Source organism: Miniopterus schreibersii, assembly GCF_964146895.1.
Source record: "Miniopterus schreibersii genome assembly, chromosome: 4".
Taxonomy (NCBI): domain Eukaryota; kingdom Metazoa; phylum Chordata; class Mammalia; order Chiroptera; family Miniopteridae; genus Miniopterus; species Miniopterus schreibersii.
Window position 1 is genome coordinate 80,307,157 of NC_138105.1, and position 23,431 is coordinate 80,330,587.

The 23,431-nt window shown below is 51.2% G+C and overlaps 1 protein-coding gene across 1 annotated transcript in view; it reads right to left on the reverse strand.

Annotated features, from left to right (window-relative positions):
- Window positions 1–23,431, reverse strand: part of ADAMTS2 (ADAM metallopeptidase with thrombospondin type 1 motif 2) — a 152,558-nt gene that overhangs the window by 58,596 nt on the left and 70,531 nt on the right. Inside the window, exon 4 of the mRNA XM_081134337.1 lies at window positions 14,616–14,818. Coding sequence (XP_080990463.1) covers window positions 14,616–14,818 — 203 coding nt within the window. The remainder of the gene's footprint in view (window positions 1–14,615; window positions 14,819–23,431) is intronic.

Sequence of the window (23,431 nt, forward strand, 5' to 3'; positions counted from 1 at the left end):
AATGCTTTCCTCGCTGTCCCGTGGAACTGCCTGATCTCCACCACCATCGCTTTCTGTGCTCTGTTTTGATACCTGTGGTTGCTTTCCTTTGTGTTTTATCACTGGTTTACTCATGGATTTTATTTTTTGCATTTTAAAACATTATTCTGAGCAGGCGTCTGTGGGCTTCACCAGATGTCATGGCACAAGAAAGGTGAGGGGACCCCACTCCCCATAGCACAGCTAGCATGACCTTCTGGAAATGCTGGTCAGGTTATCTGCCGGTCTGGAGCTGACAGAGCCTTTCTTCCCACTGACCCTACCCCAACACTCTCAATAATCTGCCTGGAATGGCCCCTCACTGCCGCCTTTTTTGCTGGCTGAGCAAACCCTCCCCTCCTGGCAACCTAACCTCTGGTCACTTTCTCTCAGAAGGGCCTCCCCAAGTCTGACCTGGTCCTCAGCAAGCACCGGTGTCCATTACTTCTGGAGCTCTTTGTGTCCCCCACAAATGTGAGCTGCATGGTAACCTGTGTTCTCCCCAGCGGCACACAGCAGGTGCTCAAAACCCTGAAAGAATCGATCCACTGAGGCTGTCACTGAGTGGAGGGGCATAAACTAGCTGAACACCCTTCCCTGTGTGCCCTCCAAGCCCAGGGGCTGCTGATGGCCCTCTGTGAGGGCAGAGCAACTCCACTGCCTCAGGCCAGCACTGTGCTGGCTCTGAGCCTCAACTTTTACACTCTCTGTCTGAGCAATGATAATTGCTACCTATAAAAAGTAGAAAGACCCTTTGGGAAATCTGAGAGTTAACAAGGAAAATCAAATATTAATGGATTAAATACTTTCCTGCAGGGAAGGGACGACTGACAGACCTACGGGAGCACAGATGTCGCCAGTACACAAGTCTGGAGAGGGTGGCTTGGCACCCAGCCACCTGCAGCTGACAAGGTGGAGCCCTGGGAGGCTCTTCTGCCTCATCCACACTTTGCCACCCCCTCTGTAAAACAAGTGTAACTGTCCCTACCTCACAGAACTTCTGAGAATTAAATTTCCATACATGTGAGAAGAAATGACTGAAAATGGTGAAACGCTATATTTGTCACTTCCAGTAGCTCATATTGCCCCGAAGGACCCCTGAGGTCTCAGGGGCAGGGTGCACACCCTTAAAATGCAGGCATCCTTGCTCAGCTTTGAGGGTCAAACTAGATATTTTAACTCTACACCTAGAAAATAGCCCTAAAAGCCAGTTTTTTCTTAAGAGAGAAAGTTTTTTTTGTCCTCAAAGCAGTTGCTTTATCCATCACCAGCAAAACTGGCCAATTTGGCTCCTAGAGTTAGACTGAAAGTTGTGCAAAAACACAGAAGGCAGTGATATAGAGAGGTCCCTCTGCAGCTGGAGGGGCAGGAAGGGGGGTGGGGAGAGGCCAGGCATGACATAAAAACAGCCTTGATATTTGAGGAGATGATGGGAGGAAGAACTTGAACCCCCGCCCCTGCCTGCTGGCTGGGATCTGGGGGACGTGTTTACATTTTGTGGTGGCTTCAGAGAGCAGAAATGGAGGCATGAGAAACTTCAGCAGCAAGAAGCCTGCAAGGGCAGTCAAGCTCCCAGATATGTGTAGGGGATCCAGGGACGGTGAACAGGACAGCTGGGGAACCCAGGTGGGCCTCAGAGAGAGCCCAAGGGTGCTGGTCTGCAGGAGGGGATAGACCTCCTTGCATGGCCGAAGCAGAGAGACTAAACCCTGAGGTGCCTCAAACCAGGTCTGCAGCCTGGAGGGCCACTGCCTGGAGCACAGCACGCAGGGACAGATGTGTGCAGATGCAGGGCAGCAGCACCATGCACACACCCCTACCCAGAGGGAGGAGGGACAGGTGACAAACAGCCTTACTACGGACTGGATGTGTCCCCCAAATTTATATGTTGAAACTCCAACCCCCAATGTAATGGTGTGAATGGCCTCAGGGGCCTTCTCCTACCTTCTCTTCTGGGTCTCTCCTACTACCAGTCCCCTCTGCTATCAACACCCTCACTGCTACTGACCCCAGGACATTTGCCAATGAGGAGGCCAGGCCACTGGTCAGGCTGGCAGCCAAACCTTCTCCCTTAACCCTACCCACCCTGGTAGGCCTGAACTGTGGGGATCCTTTCACTGATTTCTGCCATAGATAGGAAGCCTCTGCCCCTTCCACATGGGGACATGACTCCTCTTAGGGAGGCAGGGCTTCCGGCCAGCAGTGCCTTGGCCTCATTCTATGATACTCATACCTCCCAGGGGCTGCTGGGCCTTTGGGGTGGCCCCCCTGAGGTCAGGCCCCAGAAGCCCCCTCCCAGAGGACAGGACCCCCATTGTGACCATTGGCTGGGGGAGAGTTCTTGCTCGTTGGTGTGGTGTGACAGAGACCCCAAACTGGCAAAGAGGTTCCCCTTTGGTGCTGGCTCCCTGTCCCCACACTGTGCTGAGTAGAGGGTCCCACTACCCTTATCCTCTGCTGGCTTGAGTGGCCCTGCCCTGATCCCCAGAGCCATGCCAACTTTCCAGGGGGCTGTAAAATTACCAGCTGCCTCCCTCTCCCCACAAGATGCTGCTCAGATGCTGCTGAAGCAGGAAGCCTGCGGCGCCCATGTGGGCGTGAGAACCACTGGGAATAATGCATGAAATTCCCAATAAAACACTCACATCCTTAATAGGGACACAGCTACAACATTTCTGCTGACCAAAGAGCTGACAGACATGGCAAAAGGAGCAACCGAAGACAGAGGATGGTCTCCAAACATCTCCCTCACATCCTTCCTCCTCCCTGTACCCCCACCTCACCTCCCCTCCCAGACAGGCATGCAAGTGGCAGGGCTACTGAGTGCCTGCCCACCTCCTCTCTTGCTCACAAAGCCCACACACCATTCATCACAACTCAGTCACCACTTAGAGCAGATCTGCCCTCTTTCCTCTGTCTGAAACCCTCAAGGGCTCCCCAGTGCCTCCAGGAACAGGCCCTTGAGGCCCCTTCTAGGTTGGCTTGGCTGGCTTTTCTGTGATCCACATCAGCTACTTTCTTCCAAGAACTCTCAGTCCCAACAGCTCTCCCTTCCTGAAGCCTGGCTGCCTCTCCTGCTGCTTCTGCAAAGGCTCATGCCTAGAATTCCCTCCTTTCTCCTCCAGCCCCTGAATTCTTGAAATATCTGAAGAGCATTTAAAGAAATAAAGTCAAAGTAATAAATGCATTTCAAAGGAGCAGGGCAGTTACTCCCCTGTTTAACCTGCTACCCCCACTCCAATTACAACTGGAAGGTCTTCCCACTGCAACTGGAATGCAGTCAAAACCTTGCTGCCTCTTCTCAGGTTGGCCCAGTCTGCCCTGGGTTCCTTGCACAGGGAGCTCATTCCCATCTCAGGGCCTTTGCACTTGCTGTGCCCTCTGGCTTTTCATGTTCTTTCCCCAGCATAACTGTCCCCTGCTCAAAGCAAGCCCTAAAACACTCACTAAAGTAGTTGCTCCCAGACTGACTATTATTTGATACAGGAAGCACCTCTCTTCCTTGCTCACTGCTGTGTCCCCAGCAGTGTCAAGCACATATTAGGTGGGCAGTAAAGAGTTTTAAATAAATGAATGAGTAGATAACTTTAGAGAATGTGGACCAGTAGGAAATGGGCAAAATGTGTGACAGCAGTGAGTCCAGGATGCCCTGTAATGACCTAGGCCTCAAGTAAGTGCCCAAGTGCCTCTCCATCCCCACCCTGGCTTCCCTGAGGCCTATGTGCTAGGAGAAGCTATTCTCCTCAGCCTGGACCACAGGGGGCAGGGAGGCTGGCACAATGTCCTTGAGCCCTGTCTGGGAAATTGATCCAGGAATCTTTAAACCTTGGGGGGAAATGTTCAAAGCAGCAGCCCTTCTCTGCATGGAGAGAGGCCAAAGACTCTTGTTTGGGAAAATACATTGTAATGCACCTTTTGCTTCTTAAAAGACACAGCCAAGTTTCTCTTCTGGAATAGGCAATAAGGCAGGACTGGCTCCGCATGCTAATGTAAAAGTTTGCCTTCTCTGTGGAAGAGGTCTACCCTGGGCAGCTGTCAGCCCTGGCTCCCTGACCACAGAGCTCTGGACCCAGCCTGGAGTTCATCCAGAAGCAGAGTTTCAGGGAGGGCCCCTCGCAGGGAGACCACAGGCACCCTCCCCTCCCGCACCAGCCTCAGAGCCTGGCGCATGATGTCTACCCCTGAGATGTGATCTCTGTCACCTGTGTCCAACAGGGCACAACGGTGTCATTGAAAACAATGATTTTTCATTCCTCCTGCAAGTCATATTCTTCTGCTGTCCTTCCAACCCTTTCCACCCAAGGAAAGAGAGAGGGGCAATATCATCATGAGAACAAGTGCCACGGTACAGGGGAAGTCCCCAGGGACAGGAACAGGGGAGGAGAAAGCATCCTGGTTGACCAAGGAGGTATGGGGAGGTGGCTGAGCAGAGGCAGGAAGTCAGACCCAGGGTTATGGCCCCCACCCCTGCTGTTGCTCCCCACACACCTTTAGGGTCAAACAGATCCCGAGGGCTATGGGCCCTGCTTCCCACTTGGACCCTAAGATGAGACCACACAGCAAGAGCAGAGTCCACTCCCCATGCGGGGCGCTAAGTAGAGGTGAGAAATGGGATGGGCCCCTGTCCGTGAACAGACCCAATAGCAGCCTGGCTCCCCAGGCCCAGAAGAGGGTGTGTGGGCGTCAGAGGCTCTCAGCTGTGCTGGTTGGGGTGGAGGTAGCTGGCCTGAGACTGGCTGTGGACAGATTGCCATGGCACTGGACCTGAACGTGGACCAGCCAGGGCCCAGCACACCTGAGCAGCCCAGGTAAAGAGCCTGAAGCCAGACCTGCCCACCCCAACCCTCAGCAAAAATGGGGAGGATTTAGGCCAGCCACCCCATTGCCACCAGGGCCCCAGGAATCCCCAAGTGATGAGGCCCTGCCCAGCAGGCGTTCACCCAGAGGAGATGGGGGAAACCATGACAGTTCAGACTGTCACCAGTGCCCTCACACAGGCAGAAAGCTCTAGAGGAATTCAGGGCTCCCAGCAAAATTCAGAAGCCTCTGCGCAATCCTACTTGCAGCTCTCCAGCTCACTGTGCCGACTCTGCTATGAGCACACCCCTCCTAGAATGAAAGCATATAGTGGACACAGTGGGAAATGGTTTGGCCCTTCCGTGCAGCTCCCTTGCCAGCCACTTGGCTGGCTCAGAACAGGCACCCAGACGTGTGGCGCTAGAGGACAAACACAGAGGAGATGGGTGAATGCACTGCTGCAAAGGGAGCCCAGACCACAGGGAGAGGGGCTGAGCTCTTGGAGGCATAGGACTCCCACAGATCCTTTCTAGGCCTGAAGGGCCACAGGGAGCCCATAGGGCCATCTCAGAGCCAGGCTATTGTGGGGAGGGGGCACCAGGACTGCCTGTCCCCACACCAGGCTGCCATGTCCTGAGTATGAGGACATTCTCAGGGGGCTCACTATGCTAATGCAGGATGCTCCTTCCAGGCCTTCCCTGTGCTGTGCCAGCCAATCTTGTTTTCTCATTGGTTAGATTGTTACCCGGCCCCTCCTTCCACTGGACCTGTGCTCCCTGGAAACTGCGTCCTCAGTGCCTAGATCTGGGCTGCTTCCCAAAGCTCCCCACCCACTCACCCCATCTGGCCAGCTTGGTCCCTCAGAGGTCTCCCTTTCCAGAGTCCCTGAGCCTGCCCCACTCCACGCCTCCCATTCGAGGGATCTGCAGAGGGCATGACAGCTTCAGCATGGAATGGCACCAACTCAGCTGTCAAAACCAGCTTGAGGTTCACCTCGGCTGTAACCTGCTCCCCAGCCAAGCAAGTGTGTCCCTATGAGAGCCAAGCTTCTCCGGCCAAAAGCTGGCTGATTGGGCAAATGTCACAGACACAAAGGAATGACTGTAGCATCTCGCTGGTCCGCTCTGACCTTGCGAGACCTGTGCCAGGTACCTCCTCCCGTCGTGAACTGTCGTCTCCTACACACTGCCAGGGAGCATTATGACACCTGTTTCACCAGTGAGGAAACGGAGGCTCAGAAAAACTGAGAAACTTGCTCACATGAGCATGAGTGGAAATCGGGACAAAGGCTTTGGAGAGCAATTTGGGAAACTAACTGAAATTACAGCCATGTGCCCTTGTGACCCAGCTTTTCAAACGTCCAGCATCTGTGATGGAGAAAAGCCTTGGGTATAAGAAAGGAAGGACAAGGACACTTAGGCTACTGGGACTTCTTTCCCATGGACAGGTGGAGTTTATTTTTTCCTGGCAGTCTCTGGGACCATTATCACTTTATGGGAATTCATTTACTCACTTATCTGTTCAAAAGATGTTCAATCAACACCTACTATGTGCTGGACCTTTAGCAAGGTACTGAAAATACAAACCAGCTAAGTGGACCCCTGGAACCTCACATTAAACGTGTGGTGCCTTGTGTGAATCCCTAACCCTCCTGAGACACACTGGCAAGGGACCCCAGCAGGGGAGCAGGACCCCAGGGTCATTGGAGTGCACCTCAGCACCGGGTGCAGGAGGAGTGACAGCCCACACCAGCCCAGACCACAGCCCTGGGCTGTGACACATTCTCTGCTTTTCTGGATCAGCTGTCACCTCCTTGCTGGAGTCTGCATGAGACAAGCTCTGCAGCTGCCTCAAGCTGTCACTGAGGAGTGTGGACGCCTCACCCTCCTGGTCCACGGGGACTCTAACACCCGCCTTGACAACCATCAGCTTCTCCAGGGAAGCCACGGACAGGCTGCTCAGAGGCTTCCTTGTCAGCTGTCAGGAGGCCTCCCCCAGGGGACAGGGAGGTGGGGGGAGTAGAGGGAGGTAGAGGCAGAGGCAAGGACAGTCGTGCTACACCTCTCAGGACCTTCTCCATCCTCTGTCATCAAAGGGGGGGCCCATCGTCGACCTCACCACCACTGGAATGGGATCCATGCAGGCAGGACCCCAGGCTCCCTCACCACTACTTTCCCAGAACCTATATACTGTCTGGCACATAGTAGGCACTCTATAGACATATGCTGAATGAATGAGGGACACAGTGGGTGAGTGAACCTTAGAGAGAACAGGAAGACATCATGGATGGATAAGCCAAGGGGAAAAACCAGAAGAGTCACAGAACCAGATAGAAAGGAGTGGGGTGTGGGTCAGTGTCATCAAATGCTGTTGGGAGGTCAGAGACCACGGTGAGAACACGCTTTAGTGTGGGCTTCTGCAGGGATTCAGGAGTCCTTGCTCGTCAGGCCAGACTAGTGGGGAGAGGATGTCCCCTGGGCCAGGTCCCTGAGGAGGATCTGCCTTTCCACAGGTACAGAAATCCCATCTTCCATGCCCGAGTCACACCACCACCCTCTCTGAGCCTTGGTGATCTTATCCACAGAAGGGAACCTCACAGGGCAGCTGAGGCAATGCAGAGACATCACACAAGTGCCTCCTTGCACAGGGCCAGCACGTGTGAGCTCAGCCTCTTTAGGCCCTGGGCAAAGGCATTTCTGATAATAGAAGGCATAAACCTCAAACTCCTGAAGACAGATGTTTCTCTTTTAAGACCTAAAACCAGCCCTGTCACTCCCCTATAGTAGTATCGCAGTGGATCCCAGGCCCCTCAGCCTGTCACAGGCGGCTTTGTCAACCTTATGGCAACCTCATGCCTGTCCTCCAGCACCCTACCCTCCAGCAGGGCCCAACTATGCACAATGATGACACTGGGCCTTTGTACATGCCATTCTTCCACCTGCAGCAGCACCAGCACACTTTAAATTCCTCCCCAGGTTAGTCCCTGCCTCTGTGTTAGGGGCACTCTGTTACCCTGTAGTGCCCTATATTGTGTTAATCAGGGTGTAATTACTCGCCCCCTACCCTGCTCCCAATCCTCCTGAGCTGCGAGCTCTCTGAACACAGGGACACAACTGCTCACTGTTGTACCCAGAGTCCCGAATGGGGCCAATTTAGACCAGGGGTTCAGAGCATGACATGAACTAACATGTGACTGAGGATGGTTCACATTTGTGGGACACTCTCCATGCGCCCAGCACTCTGGTAAGCACTTTTCTGGTGTTTAATTTGAGTCATGCTCACAATAGCCCTGGGAGGTACATAATTGCCTCATCACAGGTCACAGCAAGGCAGGCAATTGCCTCCTTTCTTCTAAGCCAGAGGAACAATCACCCCACTGACTGGTCAGAGTGGCCCACAGTTGTGTTCTGATTCACTTGCGTAGTGTCAGGTCTAAATTCAATTTGCTGACATTAAAAAAATAATTAGATTTCCTATAAAAGTTGGATTTCCAGCTTCTCATGGAAAAAAGAGCTGGCAACACTGGGCCTGCTTATGCCCTCATGACCATAAGTGAGTGGGACACAGGAAGGGATCTCCAGACATGGGGTCTCCAGTCACCCCAATCCCCACCACTCCATATTGCCCACAGCCATCCTGGGCCCTGACTACGCCTCCTGCCTGGCTCCCACCAGCATCTGAGAGTGCTGCCCTTTCACAAGCGGTGTAGCAGCCTCACACACACCCCACTGGCCCTGCCAGCCTATCTCCCAGTGGTACGTGGGGACAAACACAAGGAGCAGGAACAGTGCTGGAACGCCCTGTTATGTCCCATGGTACCAGCAGACCCTGGGGCCTGGGGAGCTGTGTGTGACAACGGAGCTTCTGCTCCCTGTCCTGTCCTCTCCTCCTGTGTGATGGCCCGGCCCAAACTCAAGTGTGTCCCTCCTGTCTAGGAGCTCTGTTTGATTCCCTTCAACTTAAGGGAACCAAGGGTTAGTGTCCAGTTTCAGAGATTTTTTTTTCTTTACCAGGAATCAGAGCCAGAGACACGTGAACAGGACTTGGGGCTGGTTTGGAGCTCTGTGGCTAGTTCATGAGATCTGCCCCTCCCTGGGACCAGCAGCAAACATTCCTGCTCCCCCACCCCCCACTCCCCACTGCCTTCCCCATCATCACCACATGGCCCCAACATTCCTGGAAGCTGGTGAGAAATGGAGCCCATATGCCTCTGATTGTTTGCAAACCCTGGCAAGGCTCTGGTAAGCCCAGGCCAACTTCTGGATTAAATTAGAAGAGAAAAGAGGAAAAAAAAATCTGAATCCTGGCACAGACAGAAACCATTCATTCGACAAACATTGTTTGAGGACATACTGTACAGAGGACTGTTTCCATGTTCAGAGGAGTCTGAGGATATGGCCTCGGGTCCGAAAGCTCAGAAGGCTCCCCTGTTCTTTGTGGGCCTAAGGAGCATCTTCCCTCAGGAGGAGAAGTGCCTTGGGGCCTTGGGGGTTCTTCCAGACAGAACACAAGCAGTTAACACAGCTGGGAGAGAGAAGCTCTCCTACCCAGAAATCGGCTTCACCTGCTCCATTGTTTTAAATGGTTATTAAGATCAGCTCATTCGAAAGAATCCTCAAAGTGACCTCACAGGTCCACTGAGTTGGCAAGGCTGAAGTGGGGGTGGGGCTGGGCTGGGGTCTGAGCAGGAGGGGGTGGAGCTTAGCTCAAGTGCAAGGTCCCTGCAATGGCCTTCAGGAAAGGGCTGCTCCAGCTGCAGGGGCTGGGAAGAGCTGAAGAGAACAGAGGGAAGCTAGTCTCCTGGGGCCACCTCTTGCCAGAGACAATGCCAGTCATTATAGCCCTTCAGAATGTTTGGGAGGTTTAAAATTGAGGAAGCCAAGTTGAGGGCAAGGCAGGAACTTTGCCAGGTGGGTAACAGCCAGGTTTAGAATGCAACTGCTTCCAACTTCAAAGCTGGTCCTCATGCTATGCCCAGTGCTCCCTTAACATACACACCCAAGGGTACTGATGCAATGAGATAAAAATGCAAACTCTGAAGGGCTGGGGCCATAGCTCAAGGTGGACATTAAGCAAGTAGGAGTTTTCTTCAGAGCCTGATAGCAAATATTTCTGTAGCACCACGTAGTGACTACTTTTAGCTTCACTGGCCACACTTCCTGTCCCAGTCATTCTACTCCATCACCACAGCACAAAAGCAGCTAAGGCAGTTCATGAATGAGTGGGCGTGGCTGCATTCCAGTAAAAGTTTATTTATGAAAGCAGGTGATGGGCCAGATTTGGCCCTTGGGCAGCAGTTTTGGCAACCCTGTTTTAAAATCTCCAGTGTGTCTTGAAAAATTCACACGAATTTTGCTTTGACTCAGTGATTTGTCCAAGCTTACTTTAATATAACATTGATGTGTTAAAATGCTTGCTGTCCAAAAGAAGTGCCCCTTCGGGGAAGACACCTTAAGTCTGTTCTGTGACTTCAGTGGCCTCCAGCAGCCTCCTGAGAGTATGAGGTCCAAGGAGCAAAGGAGAGTCACAGGCCACCTTCAGGAGTGGCTGCATCCACCACAGTGGTCCGCCTTCCATCTACAAGGAGCATAACTTGCCAGCAGCTCATCCTGGCAGCTCGGGGTCTCGGTGGACAGTGAGATCCCAAGCAACACACCCAGGCCTTTGGTTTCTCATGGAAGAGTGGGACTGAAATTAGTGCTTCAGTTAAATGCTATAAAGCCACATATGAAGCACTGATCTTGGGCCCAAAGTTTATATTTCTTGAAGTCTTGGCACAAATAGATTTTACTTTTAAGAATATATATGCAAACAAGTTACTTTAATAATTGCTCAGGTCTTCCCCCAGAGCACTTATCCCTGGCTTTCCATGCACCTGAGCTGGGGGAGAGGAGCCACTGTCTGTGCCTGGTCATCCAAGGTAACCGGACTTGCGACGAGCACAGGAATTGTATCCCAGCAAAGCCTCTCAGGAGGCCAGGAGCACGCTGCCACAGCCCTGAGCTTGTAAGCAGAGACCAGCTCAGGTACTGGCAGAGCAAGTCTGAAAACATGGTCGTTCCCTAAGCACCGGTCAGCAGCAGGTGTGTTCAGGAGTGTTGGCTGCAGCCCAGCCTAGGAAGACCAGACACAGCAAGGAGCATGTTTCCAAGGAGCAGAGGTCAAACAGGACAGTGGCTCCTAGTACACAAGGGAGCCAGGCAGAGGGGAGCTCCTGTTCCTCAGGGCTGGGCCTGGTGGAGGCCAGATGAGCCTGTAGAAGGCTGGGAGGAGCAGGAGCAGGATGATAGCAGAAGGAGGCCGGGTGTGCAGAGCCATGTGGGGAGCAGGGAGCCCAAGAGAAGCCTGGCACGGGTATGAAGGCCTGGAGGAGCCAGCAGGGCTGGATGAGCTACACATCAAACAGGTGGTTGAGGCTCTCTGGCGGCCTTCCCCGGGGTCCTAGCCTCTTTGAACAGGCTAAGAGCCTCTGGGCCAAGGGGACCAGGCCTCAGCTTGGGTTCGCCAGCGACCTTGTTTACAGCATGTAAGATCAAAAAATTAGTACAAGGGCACCAGGGAGTGAGGCTGAGGCCCAGCGCACTCTCAGGCACAGCTTTCTTCATCTGGGCAGAAGCCGAGGGTGGGGGCAGCTTTGAGCTGAGTTTCTGGATGGGCAGGGATGGGAAAGAGCCATGGAGAATGGGTCCCAAAGAAGGCAGTGCAGGGAATGGGGTGCCGGGGCTGGTGGCAGGGTCCACTGCAGGACTGATAGACCTAGGTTTATGGGTAAGTGGCCAGCCTGTGCTCAGAAGGGCTCCACCCTTGGGGCTTAATGCTCGGCAGCTGCCAGTCTTGAAATTATTTCACCTTGGAATTTGTGTTAAGTAAGTGAAGTTGGATGGGACAGGGAAGCCTTGGCTCAAACGTGGTCTCCCCTCTTAGGTCAGGTTCTTGGCCAACCACTCCCTACCCTGTAACCACTGCTGACCTCTGCTCCTGGCAGGGGCTTAGGTGCAGATGCCCAAAGGATCAGGGTGGGTGCATGTGCCACATGGCATCTCAAGCTGGGGCATGGCTGTGGCCATCCCACCCTGGGCAGGCAGCCCCACACAAGTCTCAGGAGGTCATCCTCTCATGCACCCCAATCCAGGTGCTGAGGTGTAAAGACTCTTGGCCATCTGCCCTGGGTTGAGGCACTGGGCCTGTGGAAAGGGGAGATGCCAGGTTCACCGTCCTCAGGCCCTCTGGGCAGGGCACAGAGCACTGTGTTCCTCCACTCTAGCCTGGTTGTGGCTCTCAATGTACCACAGCTAAGAAGGATTCAGTGCTCGGAGCTAGGCTTTGGATCCAACGAGCATGAATAGGCGAAATAACAGAGAACATTCTGGCACTGAAAGCTTTGAAATGCACACACACACTGTTGACCAGGGATTGAACTTTTAGAAATTCAGCTTAAGGAAAAAGTAAAGGATGAGTGATTGATTTAATTGTAAGGATGCTCATTGCAGTCAGTGGCTGATCTGACCTCTAATGGGAAAAAAATATGTCATAAATAATCAGTTACATAAAAGCGTGCTGCCGTCATGTGATGCAATAACATGCCACCATTAAAGCAAGGCAGTGGGCAATATGTGGCAGAAAACATCCACACACCTGTGTGAATATATTCTAACTTTCCACTGTAAATAACATATCGTCTGTGTTAAATATAGTATATTTTAATAAACAAAGAATGTCACTTTTCTAGATTTAAGGAGACAAAGAAGGAAAGTGGTCCTGGCAGGAAGCGCTTGAATGATTTAGCGGTGTGTGTGTGTGTGTGTATTACTCTGAACACTGTGAGACCCTTTCTGTGCCCAGGTGAAGTGCTCAGCAAACATTTTTAACCCTTCCAACCCTTCTCATCTTCCAGAAAGTCTAAGACAGAAAGGAATGGGTTAATTCCCATTTTCCTATGAAAAAAGAAATAAAATGTCTTGCTCATTAATGCAGGAAGTAAGCAGCACTTCTATTTCCCACTGCCCTTAGGGTCACATCCAAGTGCCTCCTGGCTTGCCTCCAACTTCCTCTCCTACCTGGGCCCTTGCTCCCCACTTTTGCACTTCTGAAAATATGCCAACCTCATTCTGCCTCAGGGCCTTGAATGATCTCCATGATCATTCAAGTCTCAGCTCCAGTGTCACTTCTCAGCACGCCTCCCTGTGCCCTGAGCCCAAGACTATCCTCCTAGCCTTTGCTTCTGTAGGACCAACCACTGCGCTGGGATAAACATGTGTCCAGTGAACACTTGAGACAGGGGAAAAGACACAGCCCAACTACTCTTTCTTACCTCTAGATTTATATCCTAAAATCCATATGTGCGTATTTTTGATAAAATTTGTTTCAATTTAATACTTTTTATATTTCTAATGCTTTTCAAGAAATGAACCAAACCATCCCATTATCCAAAATTGAGGTACAGCTGGGCCACGAGGGTGTAAATGAATAAACTGAAGTTAATTGGTAAAATCAAGCTCATGCAGCAGGAGGTGTGTGTGTGACAGAGGGACCCTCTATACCACGGAAAAGGCAGATTTGTTTCACCAGCCTCAGGAAGAATTCACCAGGGATACTCCCAACTTCAAAGTCCTTGGCGTACTTCTCAAGGATAATTCTAGATGTGCTGTCACTGAATTAAGTATTGTCACCATCATGATAGCAAAACCGTATTTTTTTTAATAACTGAAAGGCCCATTCACCTCCATTATCTCATTTAATCTTCACAGCAACCCCTGAGATGGAAATTATTGATCCATTTTAAAGATGAGAAAATCAAGGCTCATAAAACAGGCACCCAGCCCTGCTGTTTTCCAATTCCCCAGCTTTGGGCTTCCTTGCTCACATCTAGCCCCCTGCAAGCTCCTGCATCCTTACACAAATCTGTCCTTCCCACCAAGGTCCTACACACAGGAAAGACCCTGCTCCTCTCTCCCACCCTAGCTCTCCCAGCTGGGCTCAGCTGAGCTTAGCGCTGCCCCCAGAGCTTGCACTTTGGAGACTGGATGCCCCACATCCTCTGGGTGACCCCAAGCATCCGGCAAGGAGGGGAAGGCTCTCCTCGTCACACAGGGAAGAGGCAGGACTGTGCCCTCTACCGGCCAATCAAGCAGCATCCCCATGCCTTCTGGGGTAGGGTGTGGGGACTGGAATGTGGGGGTACTCCTTAATCTCTCCTGTTGGGTGGCCCCTTGATCTCTCTGCATTGGGTAGACAAGGAGTAAGTGCCTCTTCATACCCTAGAAGGCTTAGGTGGCACACAAACACCCCATTAAATAGCACAGCTTTACAGGGAGAAATGGATCCCCTCTCCAAGCTTCAGTTCCTTTGACTACTTCAGGAGAAGCCTGGACAGTCCCTGTGGAACACACACGATATATATCCCTTTTTAAAATCACTTTACGTTTTACTTTTAGGTTACTTTTATGTAAAGAGAGGTATCTTTGTAAATAATTTTACGTTTTAAAAAGTCAGTTCATTGATAGGAAAATACACAGCCCAGGTACAGTGCCGTATGGCAAAAATCAAGCAAACTGAGACACAAATGGCTGGAGTTTGGGGGAAGATTGCCTCAGTGTGTAAACACCCTTGCCAAGTCAGAAAAACCCCCATCTACAGGTGAGAAAACAGAGGCTCAGTGTGGTTGACGGGAAGGTCACCTCTTCTCACCTGTGGACCCAGAGAGTTTCCCTGCAGCCACATCACTCGCCCCTAGGTCCACCAGGAAACACAGAAAGCACAGGTGCCCTGGCCCCCCCGTGCCTCCCCCCCCCCCCACTTACAATGTTCATGAGCGTGAGCAGGTACTTCTGCACATGTTCCTTTCCGTGGAACTGGACCACGGAGTCATCCACGCCCAGCAGAACCTCGATGTTGTAGTCGTCATCAGCAGCATGTCTGCGTGCCCTGCGCCTCGAGCTGTTGACCCGTTCCTCCAGGATGCCCAGGGTACGGCTGAGGCTGTCCAGGCTGCCCAGGGAGGCCCCTGGAAAGACAGAGGACATAGTGTCAGCAGCAACCCAGCTTCACCAGGGACACAGCAGTAGCAGGACAAAACCCCACACAGATACAACTAGGCACCTGCCAGGCACCGGTCTGGCCATCATCTTGTTGAAACTTTCCAGCAAACACGACATTCTTGTCCCACTTTACGAAATCACAATCTGAGCTGCAGAGAGGGCAGTAATGACGTGCCAAGTCAGCTCAGACCCGACAGTATACAAACCAACTCCTTGGCCATCACAGAGCCCTGGTCTGCTACCCAGTGACAAACGGAGAGGCCGGGAAGCTGGGCTGCCAGCCAGAAGTGGGTGTGGGCAGAGCCAGATTCACTCAATCACACAACACTTGAGAAGGGCTGCCCACGTGCCAAAGAGCTGGTGTCCAAGTGTGGCCACCCCTGTTATAACTGGAGAAACCGAGGCCCAGCCCAGGTGGTGTATGTCCCACAGTGTCTCCTCGGGCAGCTGCCTTTCAGAACATCCTGCTCAGTCCTCCACTGAAGCAAGGCCCCTCATCTCTGGGCCAGGTCCACCCATCCCCACTCCACGGTCAAGACCTCCCATCAGCGCCCTTCGCCAGGTGAACTGTGCATGCCCCTAGTCCCAAGCTGAGGAGATGGGTGGGTGGCGGCCTGACTGCACTGTGCAAGAACCAGGACAAGACCTTCTCATTACAGCTCCCTCATGGTCTTCCTGGCCAGGGTCTCACCTCCAGCCCCCACACATTTGACACCTGGCCCTGGGTGGGGCAGTCGGGCCTAAGGGGCCTCTGATGAGACGTCTAGGGCCCTGGAGCTCCATCAGGCCCAGGGCCCCGGGATGTTGTCTCACCATCTGGACAGCTGTAGCTGCCATCTCAATTCCCTTCTTTCTCCTTTCCCACTGGGCTCAGATCCGGCCCTGGACTGGTCCCTGACCCCAGGGTCCTGCTTCTCCTTAGCATTCCCTGAGTGTGAGGGGAGGGGGTTTTCAGAGACTCCTGCCCTTGGAGGGACCTTGGACCTCAGGTCATCATGACATCAGCAACCCAGGGGGTGCTGTCCAGGTGCTATGGCCCCTGCAGGTGAAGGTGGGGCTGAGAGTCCAGCTCAGCTGTCAATACCCCAAAGACCATCTCTCTCGTTTCTTCCAGGAAAGTCTTCTCACTTGGCCCAAAGCCTCATCTTCTGCCTTCTCCATGCAGGGGCAGGGACTCCCTGCATGTCTTAGTGCCACATGATGGGGGTTCTGAAAGCAGCATGGCCCTGCCACTGGATCCTGCTCCACCACTTGCCCTACACAGACGTCACCTCACGTAGTACTGACAATGGGCCTTTTTGGTGTGCACTATTACCCCCATTTTATAGACAGGAGGACTGATGGAACCCCCAGCATAGCTGACTCTCAGCCAGGAGCTCTCTCCTTTACATCTGCTGTCTGTTAGCTTTGAGGAGCAAACCTATAACCAGGCCACGGCACAGAGACCAAGCAGAAAACGTGGAGTGCTTGTTATTCCCTGGTGCTCTAGAAAAAGTGGGGTGCAAGAGAAGCAGAGTAGGGAGCAACACAGAGGAGTCAGTCAGGTCAGAGCTGAGCCGCTGCTTGCTTTCTTGTATGTCCTGGGGTTCTTGTGTGCTCCCATCCCCCACTGCCCTGCAGTCCCCTGTGCACTGGGTATATGCACATGCATATGCTCGCAGAGGATGCTGCCCAGGGCAGCTCCAGGGAGGCGGGCATGCGGCATCCCCGTGCAGAGCTGATGCCCCGCTGGGCTTCCTGGAGATGATTCAGGAACATCCTTGTTGCTCCCAGAGGACAGACCGGCTACTTAAATCTGACGGGGCTTTGAGGAATTGCTACTCTATTTTTACACATTTATTTCTTTGCATTTCCAACAAGCAGGGACAGCTCACCTTCAGAACCACCTTGGGAAGCACAAAAATAGTAATTTCCATAAAACTCTTCCCTGGGGAAGAGGCTGGATGTTATCCTCTGCCCCGGTGGAGCCAGGGGTCACTGACGGGTGGTCCCTGGGCAAAACCAGCCAAAAAAGGCACTTGTTAGGGCCACGTGGGGTTTTAAAAAAACCTCACTTGGTTGACAGTATTTTAAAATTGGGAAATTTCCTGTTAAACAAAATCTAGAATAGCCAGTTTCTCTGAGGAATTAGGAGATGGGGTCATGGGACAGGTGGGTGATTGTCGGGTTAACACTGGGTTGTGGAGTGACGGTCACACCTGGAGACAGGGCACACAGGGCCATGTCCCCAGGCCACCTGGACTGCTGCCCTCCTGGCCCCCTAACTCAAGGAATCACACACAGGTCAGTGAATTTCGTGACATTCCCTATGGGAGGGCAAGGGGACTGCCATCGGGCCAGATCTGGCTGTGCCATACCTTATAGCTGCTTCTGCCAAGCAAGCACAGTTTTTAATTATATGTTATAAGTTCATCAAAAACAATGCTTTCTAAATATGCATTAGATATGCCAATTTCAACTCAAGCATAATTATTGTTATAATTATTATTTTAGTCATGATTATTTTGGGGGTAAGTTGAATCTTATGTTCTAGACCACCCTAATCTCCAAAGGCCTAGCCCCTGTAGAGATGCCCCAAAGTGGAGGTCACGGTGCAGATGAGGAGAGGAAGATAGGACCCCATAGGCCTCCGGGCAAGTGACAACCCTGCTCTGCCATTCAGCCCTTGGAAGCCCCAGTGATGCTCAGGCCTGGAAGGGCATAGGGAGCAGCCCCAAGGTAATCAGGGCTGCCAAGCCTGCGGCCACATAAGCGCTGATGGGACCCAGCAGCCAGGCTGATGCCTCACCTTGTCAATCTTGGATGTCTCCTCGGTTTCCTTATTATAGGCTTGATCCTAAAGCCTAAGCCATGCAGAGACCCCAGCCACACCCTGGTCCCAGCAGGCTATCCCTCAAGCCAAGTCCTGCTGCAAGGAACTTGAGCCAGTGGCAGGCTCCTGCCCAGTCCTGGGTGGGCTACCATGTGATTCCCTGACCCTGGCCTTCGAGGCCGTCCACCTATACTGGGTAGTCTACCTGGTCCAAAGGCCTCTGCTCCTCCTGGTCCCTCGGGGCCTGGGGAGGGCTCTCATCCTAGCTCCCCTCCTCCCCAGGAGCTCCTGCAGCTCACAGCCAACCTGCTAAGCGGTGGCATGAGCTTACCCAGCCCTTTGGCTCCAGCCCTCATTATTGGCCCAGGCCCAGATAACGCGCTGTAAGCGCTGCCCATCTCCTGCCACTCCCCACGTGCATAGCCTCTCCAATGAGAAGTTGCTGGTCCCCCAGGTGGCTGGCCCATGGCAGACAGGGAAGACTGGACCCCTGATCAGAGGCTCCCCTACCTTTTCAGTGGGTAACCACAGGGATTTAAGTTCCTGGCATTCTCTGTTTTGAAAGATCCTTCTGGAAGGCAGCTGGGCCTCTTTTTGCTCATGTCTCAGGAAGCAGGAAGCTTCTAAGAGCTGTCCCTAGTTTTAGTCTCCAGAAATCGAAAAGGGTCCTCAAAGAGTTGATTGACACCAGGGAGAGAACAGGATGAGGGAGCGGAGCTTTGTCCAGGGAACCCAAAGTGTCTGCCTTCCAGGAGACTAAGCAGGTCACAGTGGACAGGCTCATCCACAGCTGCTGGAGCAGAGGGCTCTGGGGTGGGGTATGGCATATGCACAGCCCTTCACAGTAACGAAGCTATCCCCAGTAGCCATCTGACCCCCACAGCAAGAAAGAGGGGGTCCTTATTACAGTTCCATTTTAGCATCAGGGAACCCCAGTAGCGGAATGATTAAGTGACTAAGACAAGCCACATGGCAGAGGAGAGCCAGGGACCCAGCCGCCTGGGCCCGGGGTTGCACCATTAACATGGCCGAGTGGGCCCGGGGATGATTCGGGAAAATCTAATTTGGTAGAAACAAGCATGTTTAGCCTGCAGAAGAGAAACCCTGGGGTTCTGAGTCTGCAGGGTTCAGGGCGCTTGGTGTTTGCTGACCCCGTGCAAATTGTATGTCCAGGCCTTTACTGCGCTTAGGGTGAACTTTTGGCTGCTGTTGCTGCTCCTGCCCAAATTTAACACCCCTACCAGGCCCAACAGGATTCCCCCCAAAGGGCCCAGAGGGAAGGGGCTCCTCGGTGCTTGGTATAGAACCCCACTGCCTCTTGCACAGGATTCAGGGGCAAGTCTGGCCCTTGTCTGCCTCCCTCACAGAGCCAGCTGCACACCTGTGGGGAAGGGGAGCATACAGCCTTGAGAAGCCACTGCACAGTCACAGGGGAGACTGTTGTCCCCAGTCCATGGAACCACCTCCTTCTCATCCTTCAGGTGTCAGGTGAAAAGTCACCTCTACAGGAAACTTGCCTGTTTCACCCTAAATTAACACAGGCTCTCCCCACCTCCAGTGTCTCCCTGGCGATGCCCCGCTTTCTTCCTTCATAGAACACAACACCATTTGCAGTTTTAGTCTCACCTGTGAATGCATTTCAGCATTAACTGTCTTCCCCCCTCTTTGGATGGAGGCCACCGGGGAGACAAGGGTCATGGGGTCTTGTGTGCCTCAGTTTCTCCAGTGCCCCACAGGTAATTAATTGCAGGGCTCTGAGGAGCCAGGAAGAGAGGCAATGGGAGAAAACACAGGGCCCAGCAGGGGAAGTCAGGATGTCTCCTTGGGAGCTGGGAGCTGGGCTGGAAGGAGCAGCAGGTGCAGAAAGGCCACTTGGTGCGGGGAGCAGAAGCTAACCTGAGGTGACTGGCAGAGTAGCAGAAGCCGGCACAAAAGCCAGCTGTAAATTAGCTGCACAGATGTAACTAAAACAAAATGATGCAGGAGGAACGAACACAAATGGGGAGATGAGAGAGGTATCATGTATTTGCCGATAAAAAGAAACCAGGTGTAACAATATTTATGAGATAAAATATAATCCAAGGTATTAAAGGGACAAACTGATAAACAATCCATTGTGAAGATATAAAAGGTATGAAACTATGCACCCGACAGAGCTTCAACCTGATACAAGGATAAATAGACAAAGCCAGAGCTCTGTGTGCATTTTAATACATTTATTCCAGAAAACAACAGATCAATTAGATAAAACGTGAGGTGGGGCTGTAGGGGATTTGAATCACTAAAACTAATCAATGTATAAGCCCAGCAACCAGAAAGTGTGCCCTTTTCAAGTACACATGGAACGAGTTCCAAATTTATACATTAGGACAAAAAGAAAACAAGATTTGTGTATTCAGTCACTACCAGAGACAAAATCAGAGAAAAGAAGGAAGGCCCTCAAACCCTAAACAGCAGAAATTAAAAACACAGTTCTAATAAGCCTACACTAAATAGAGAATATAAATTTTAATCATTGGCTCAAGTACAAAACCTGAATAAACCTCAGAAGAAATTGGAAATGTAGTAAAAAAAAAAAAAGGCCAGAAGGTTTCATGGAAGAATTTTACCAAACCCACAAGGAATAGATATTTCTCATCTTATACACAACATGTTTCCTGGTATAATAACTTTCATGTACATAGCAACAGGCAGCTGGGAAATTGAATGGAAAAAAGTCCACTCAACTGTAGCAACAAAGTCCACAAAATATCTAGAAATAAACAAAAATAGTGAATGTATAAAGACCAAAGAGTAACACAGCATAGACTAAAATGCTCTAAAAAAAACACGTGGAGACACAACACACTCTGCTGGATCACAAGCTGATTCTCTTCCAAATTAATCTATACATTTAACACAATCTCCATCAAAGAATTGTTGAAACCTAACAAAATAATCCCAAAGTTCAACTGGAAAACAACGTGTAATACAGTAGCCAGAAATATATTAAAAAAGGACCGTAATGAAGGGGTACTTACCTTTCAAACAGAACATATTACAGAATAACATTAATTAGAATATAGTGGCACTGTACCATGAAAGACAGAGCAATGGAACCGAATGGAAAGTCCAGAAACAAAGCCCAAGCATATAAGGGGCTTCTGAGTAAAAATGGTGGATTGAACACATATGTCCAATTCAGCTCTTACTTGGAACCCCATTACAACTTTAGTAAAGAGATTTTTTTTTTTTATTTTTTTTTTAATCACAAGCCTACAAGAAGAGGGAGAGCAGGAGGAGAAAATAACAGAACTGTTAGAAGCTGGAGAGCACATGACCATGCGGTAATAGACTTCACGTATCCGAGAAAGCCGAACCCGAAGCTGGCCATGAGGATGGCCAAGACCCTCCCAGTGTGCACTGCAGAATCCTCCAAAAGCACCAGGTTCTTCTGAAGGTGGGAGTGAAGGGCAGATTGACATAAGTAGGACTAGCTGATAGCTACCTCCCCCCTACACACACATATCCCGTGCCCCAGTGATAGCCCCAGTAGCTCACACTGGCATTGTTCTGGAAGCTGATTCTCTCTTAAAAAGGTGGAAAAAGAAAGTCTCTGGGCTGCAGGCAGCAGGTGTAGTTGACAGCATAGGTATCATGCTACCAACAGGAAGCCTGAAAGAATGCTGAGACACCAGCCCACTTCCACGAGTCACCCCCACCATGCTGGTCACCAGGCCTTACTCCCCAGGCAGGAGGCTGGGAGGGGTCTTGTCTAGGGAATCTCGCTAACCAAGACCAAAGGGCAAAAAGGCAGTAGCAGTGTCCATGGCTCCCCCAACCTACAAGAGTCACCTCTTCTGCTGCCCAACGTTGCATACGAGCAGCGCACCAAGCGTCACCAACCCTCAGGGGCGAGCCGCGGGCACGGAAGACGGAGAGCAAGATACAGCGAAAGAACCAAAACGAGGAAGATGGAAGAATCAGAGCGGGACGTGAGACAGCCTGTCATTAGTAAGCTCTAAAGCTGGAAGTATTACATCCATTAAACAAGAACAGGAAAAGGACAATTAAAAGGCTTCTTTGAAAAGAAAAGAGCTTCAGCAGAAACGATAAACTCAGTGGGAAGATTGGGAAGATAAAGCTGAGCAATCTCCCGGAAAGTAAAAAGTAAGACAAAGACCTGAACAATTAGGAAAAAAGATAAGAAAATTAGAAGACCAGACCTGAGCTTTATCATCCATTTAATGGAAGCTCCATAAAGGCAGGAAGGAATTCATGAAATAATTCAGAAAAATTTCCCACAACTGGAAAGTGTTCCCAGACTGAAAGGGCCCTCTATTTTAATATTAATCTCATTTGATATTAATTTATGTATAAATTTTAAATAGCTGATCAAACAACAAAATAGTAAATAAAGTTAGTAAATGATAAGATGGCAACTGAAAACCGGGTGATTTGGCATAGTGGAAGTGGAACAGGTATGGGCATTGGGGTGAGCTGGCACTGGCACTACCTAATTATGTGCGAGAGCATCTGATAGGCCAGCAATTTCACTTTTGGATCTATGTCCTAAAGACATAGGATGTCTATAGTTTCTCCCAGTCCCCTCCTCAAACCAACCTTGCTTTATGGGCCATTTTCACTCCTCTGGATGGGGTATGCAGAAGGGCATGCTTGTACAGGCTCCTAAGGAGCTGCTGCTTGTTGCAGCATGGCCTGGATAGGTTGATGTAACCTGGGTGTCATCAGTAGGCGAGTGGAGAGGCTAAATTGGGTGGGTGCATGCCACACAGCGTTACGACAAGGTTAAAAGTGTGACACACATGTAGACAAATGGATCTTAGAAACAGTGTCAAGTGCAAAAAGTAAGAAACATAATGAGATGTAATGCAGCACAATTTATGTCAATTAAAAACACACACTCAAGGAGCAACACTGGTTTTGCAAAAATATACACTGACAAAAGGATACCCTTTGACCTCAAAATAGTGTTCACTGTAGGGGAAAGGGGAGGAAAGTGGGTGGTAGAGATGAAGTGGTTTCTTCCTATTTTTTTTATATACTCACCTAAGGATATGTTTTTATTCATTTTAAAGAGAGGAAGGGAAAGGGGGGGAGAGAGAGAGCGAGAGAGGAACATCTATGTGTGAGAGAGAAACATCCATCAGTTTCCTCCCATACATGCCCTGACCAGGGATCTACCAGGGATGGAACCCGCAACCTGGGTATGTGCCCTCACTGGGAATCGAGCCCGCAAGTCTTCGGAGCACAGGATGATGCTCCAACCAACTGAGCCACACTGGCCAGGGCAAATGGTTTCTTCTTTTAATGGTGTTGGGCAACTGCTTAGATGGAGAAGGGAATGATCAAATTCTGATCTCATGCCTTAAATGAAAACAAATTCCAGGTACATTGCGGGCCTGGGATGATGAAAAAGAAGTCACAGAAGTGCTAGAAGAAAATTCAGCTAAATGCTCTTTTATGTTCTTGGAGTTGGGCAGGCTTTGGACTCCAAGGCCAATGTTCCTTCTGCTCCTCCTCCCAGCCCCCATGACTGCCCCCTGCCAGTGTGCCATTCTGCAAGACCTCTGATCTGCTGCCTCCCTTGCCATCAGGCATTTGGATGACAACACATCGCTCCCCTTCCGTGTTCAGACATCAAAACTTAAATCCCTATAACCGCCCTGTGCAGAAGGGGAGAGTGAGACTTAGGGAACTAGACTGAGGCCATGATGTTAGTTAGCAAAGGCCCAGGCCCAGCTCTCTTAAAACCTCTGCAGGCCCT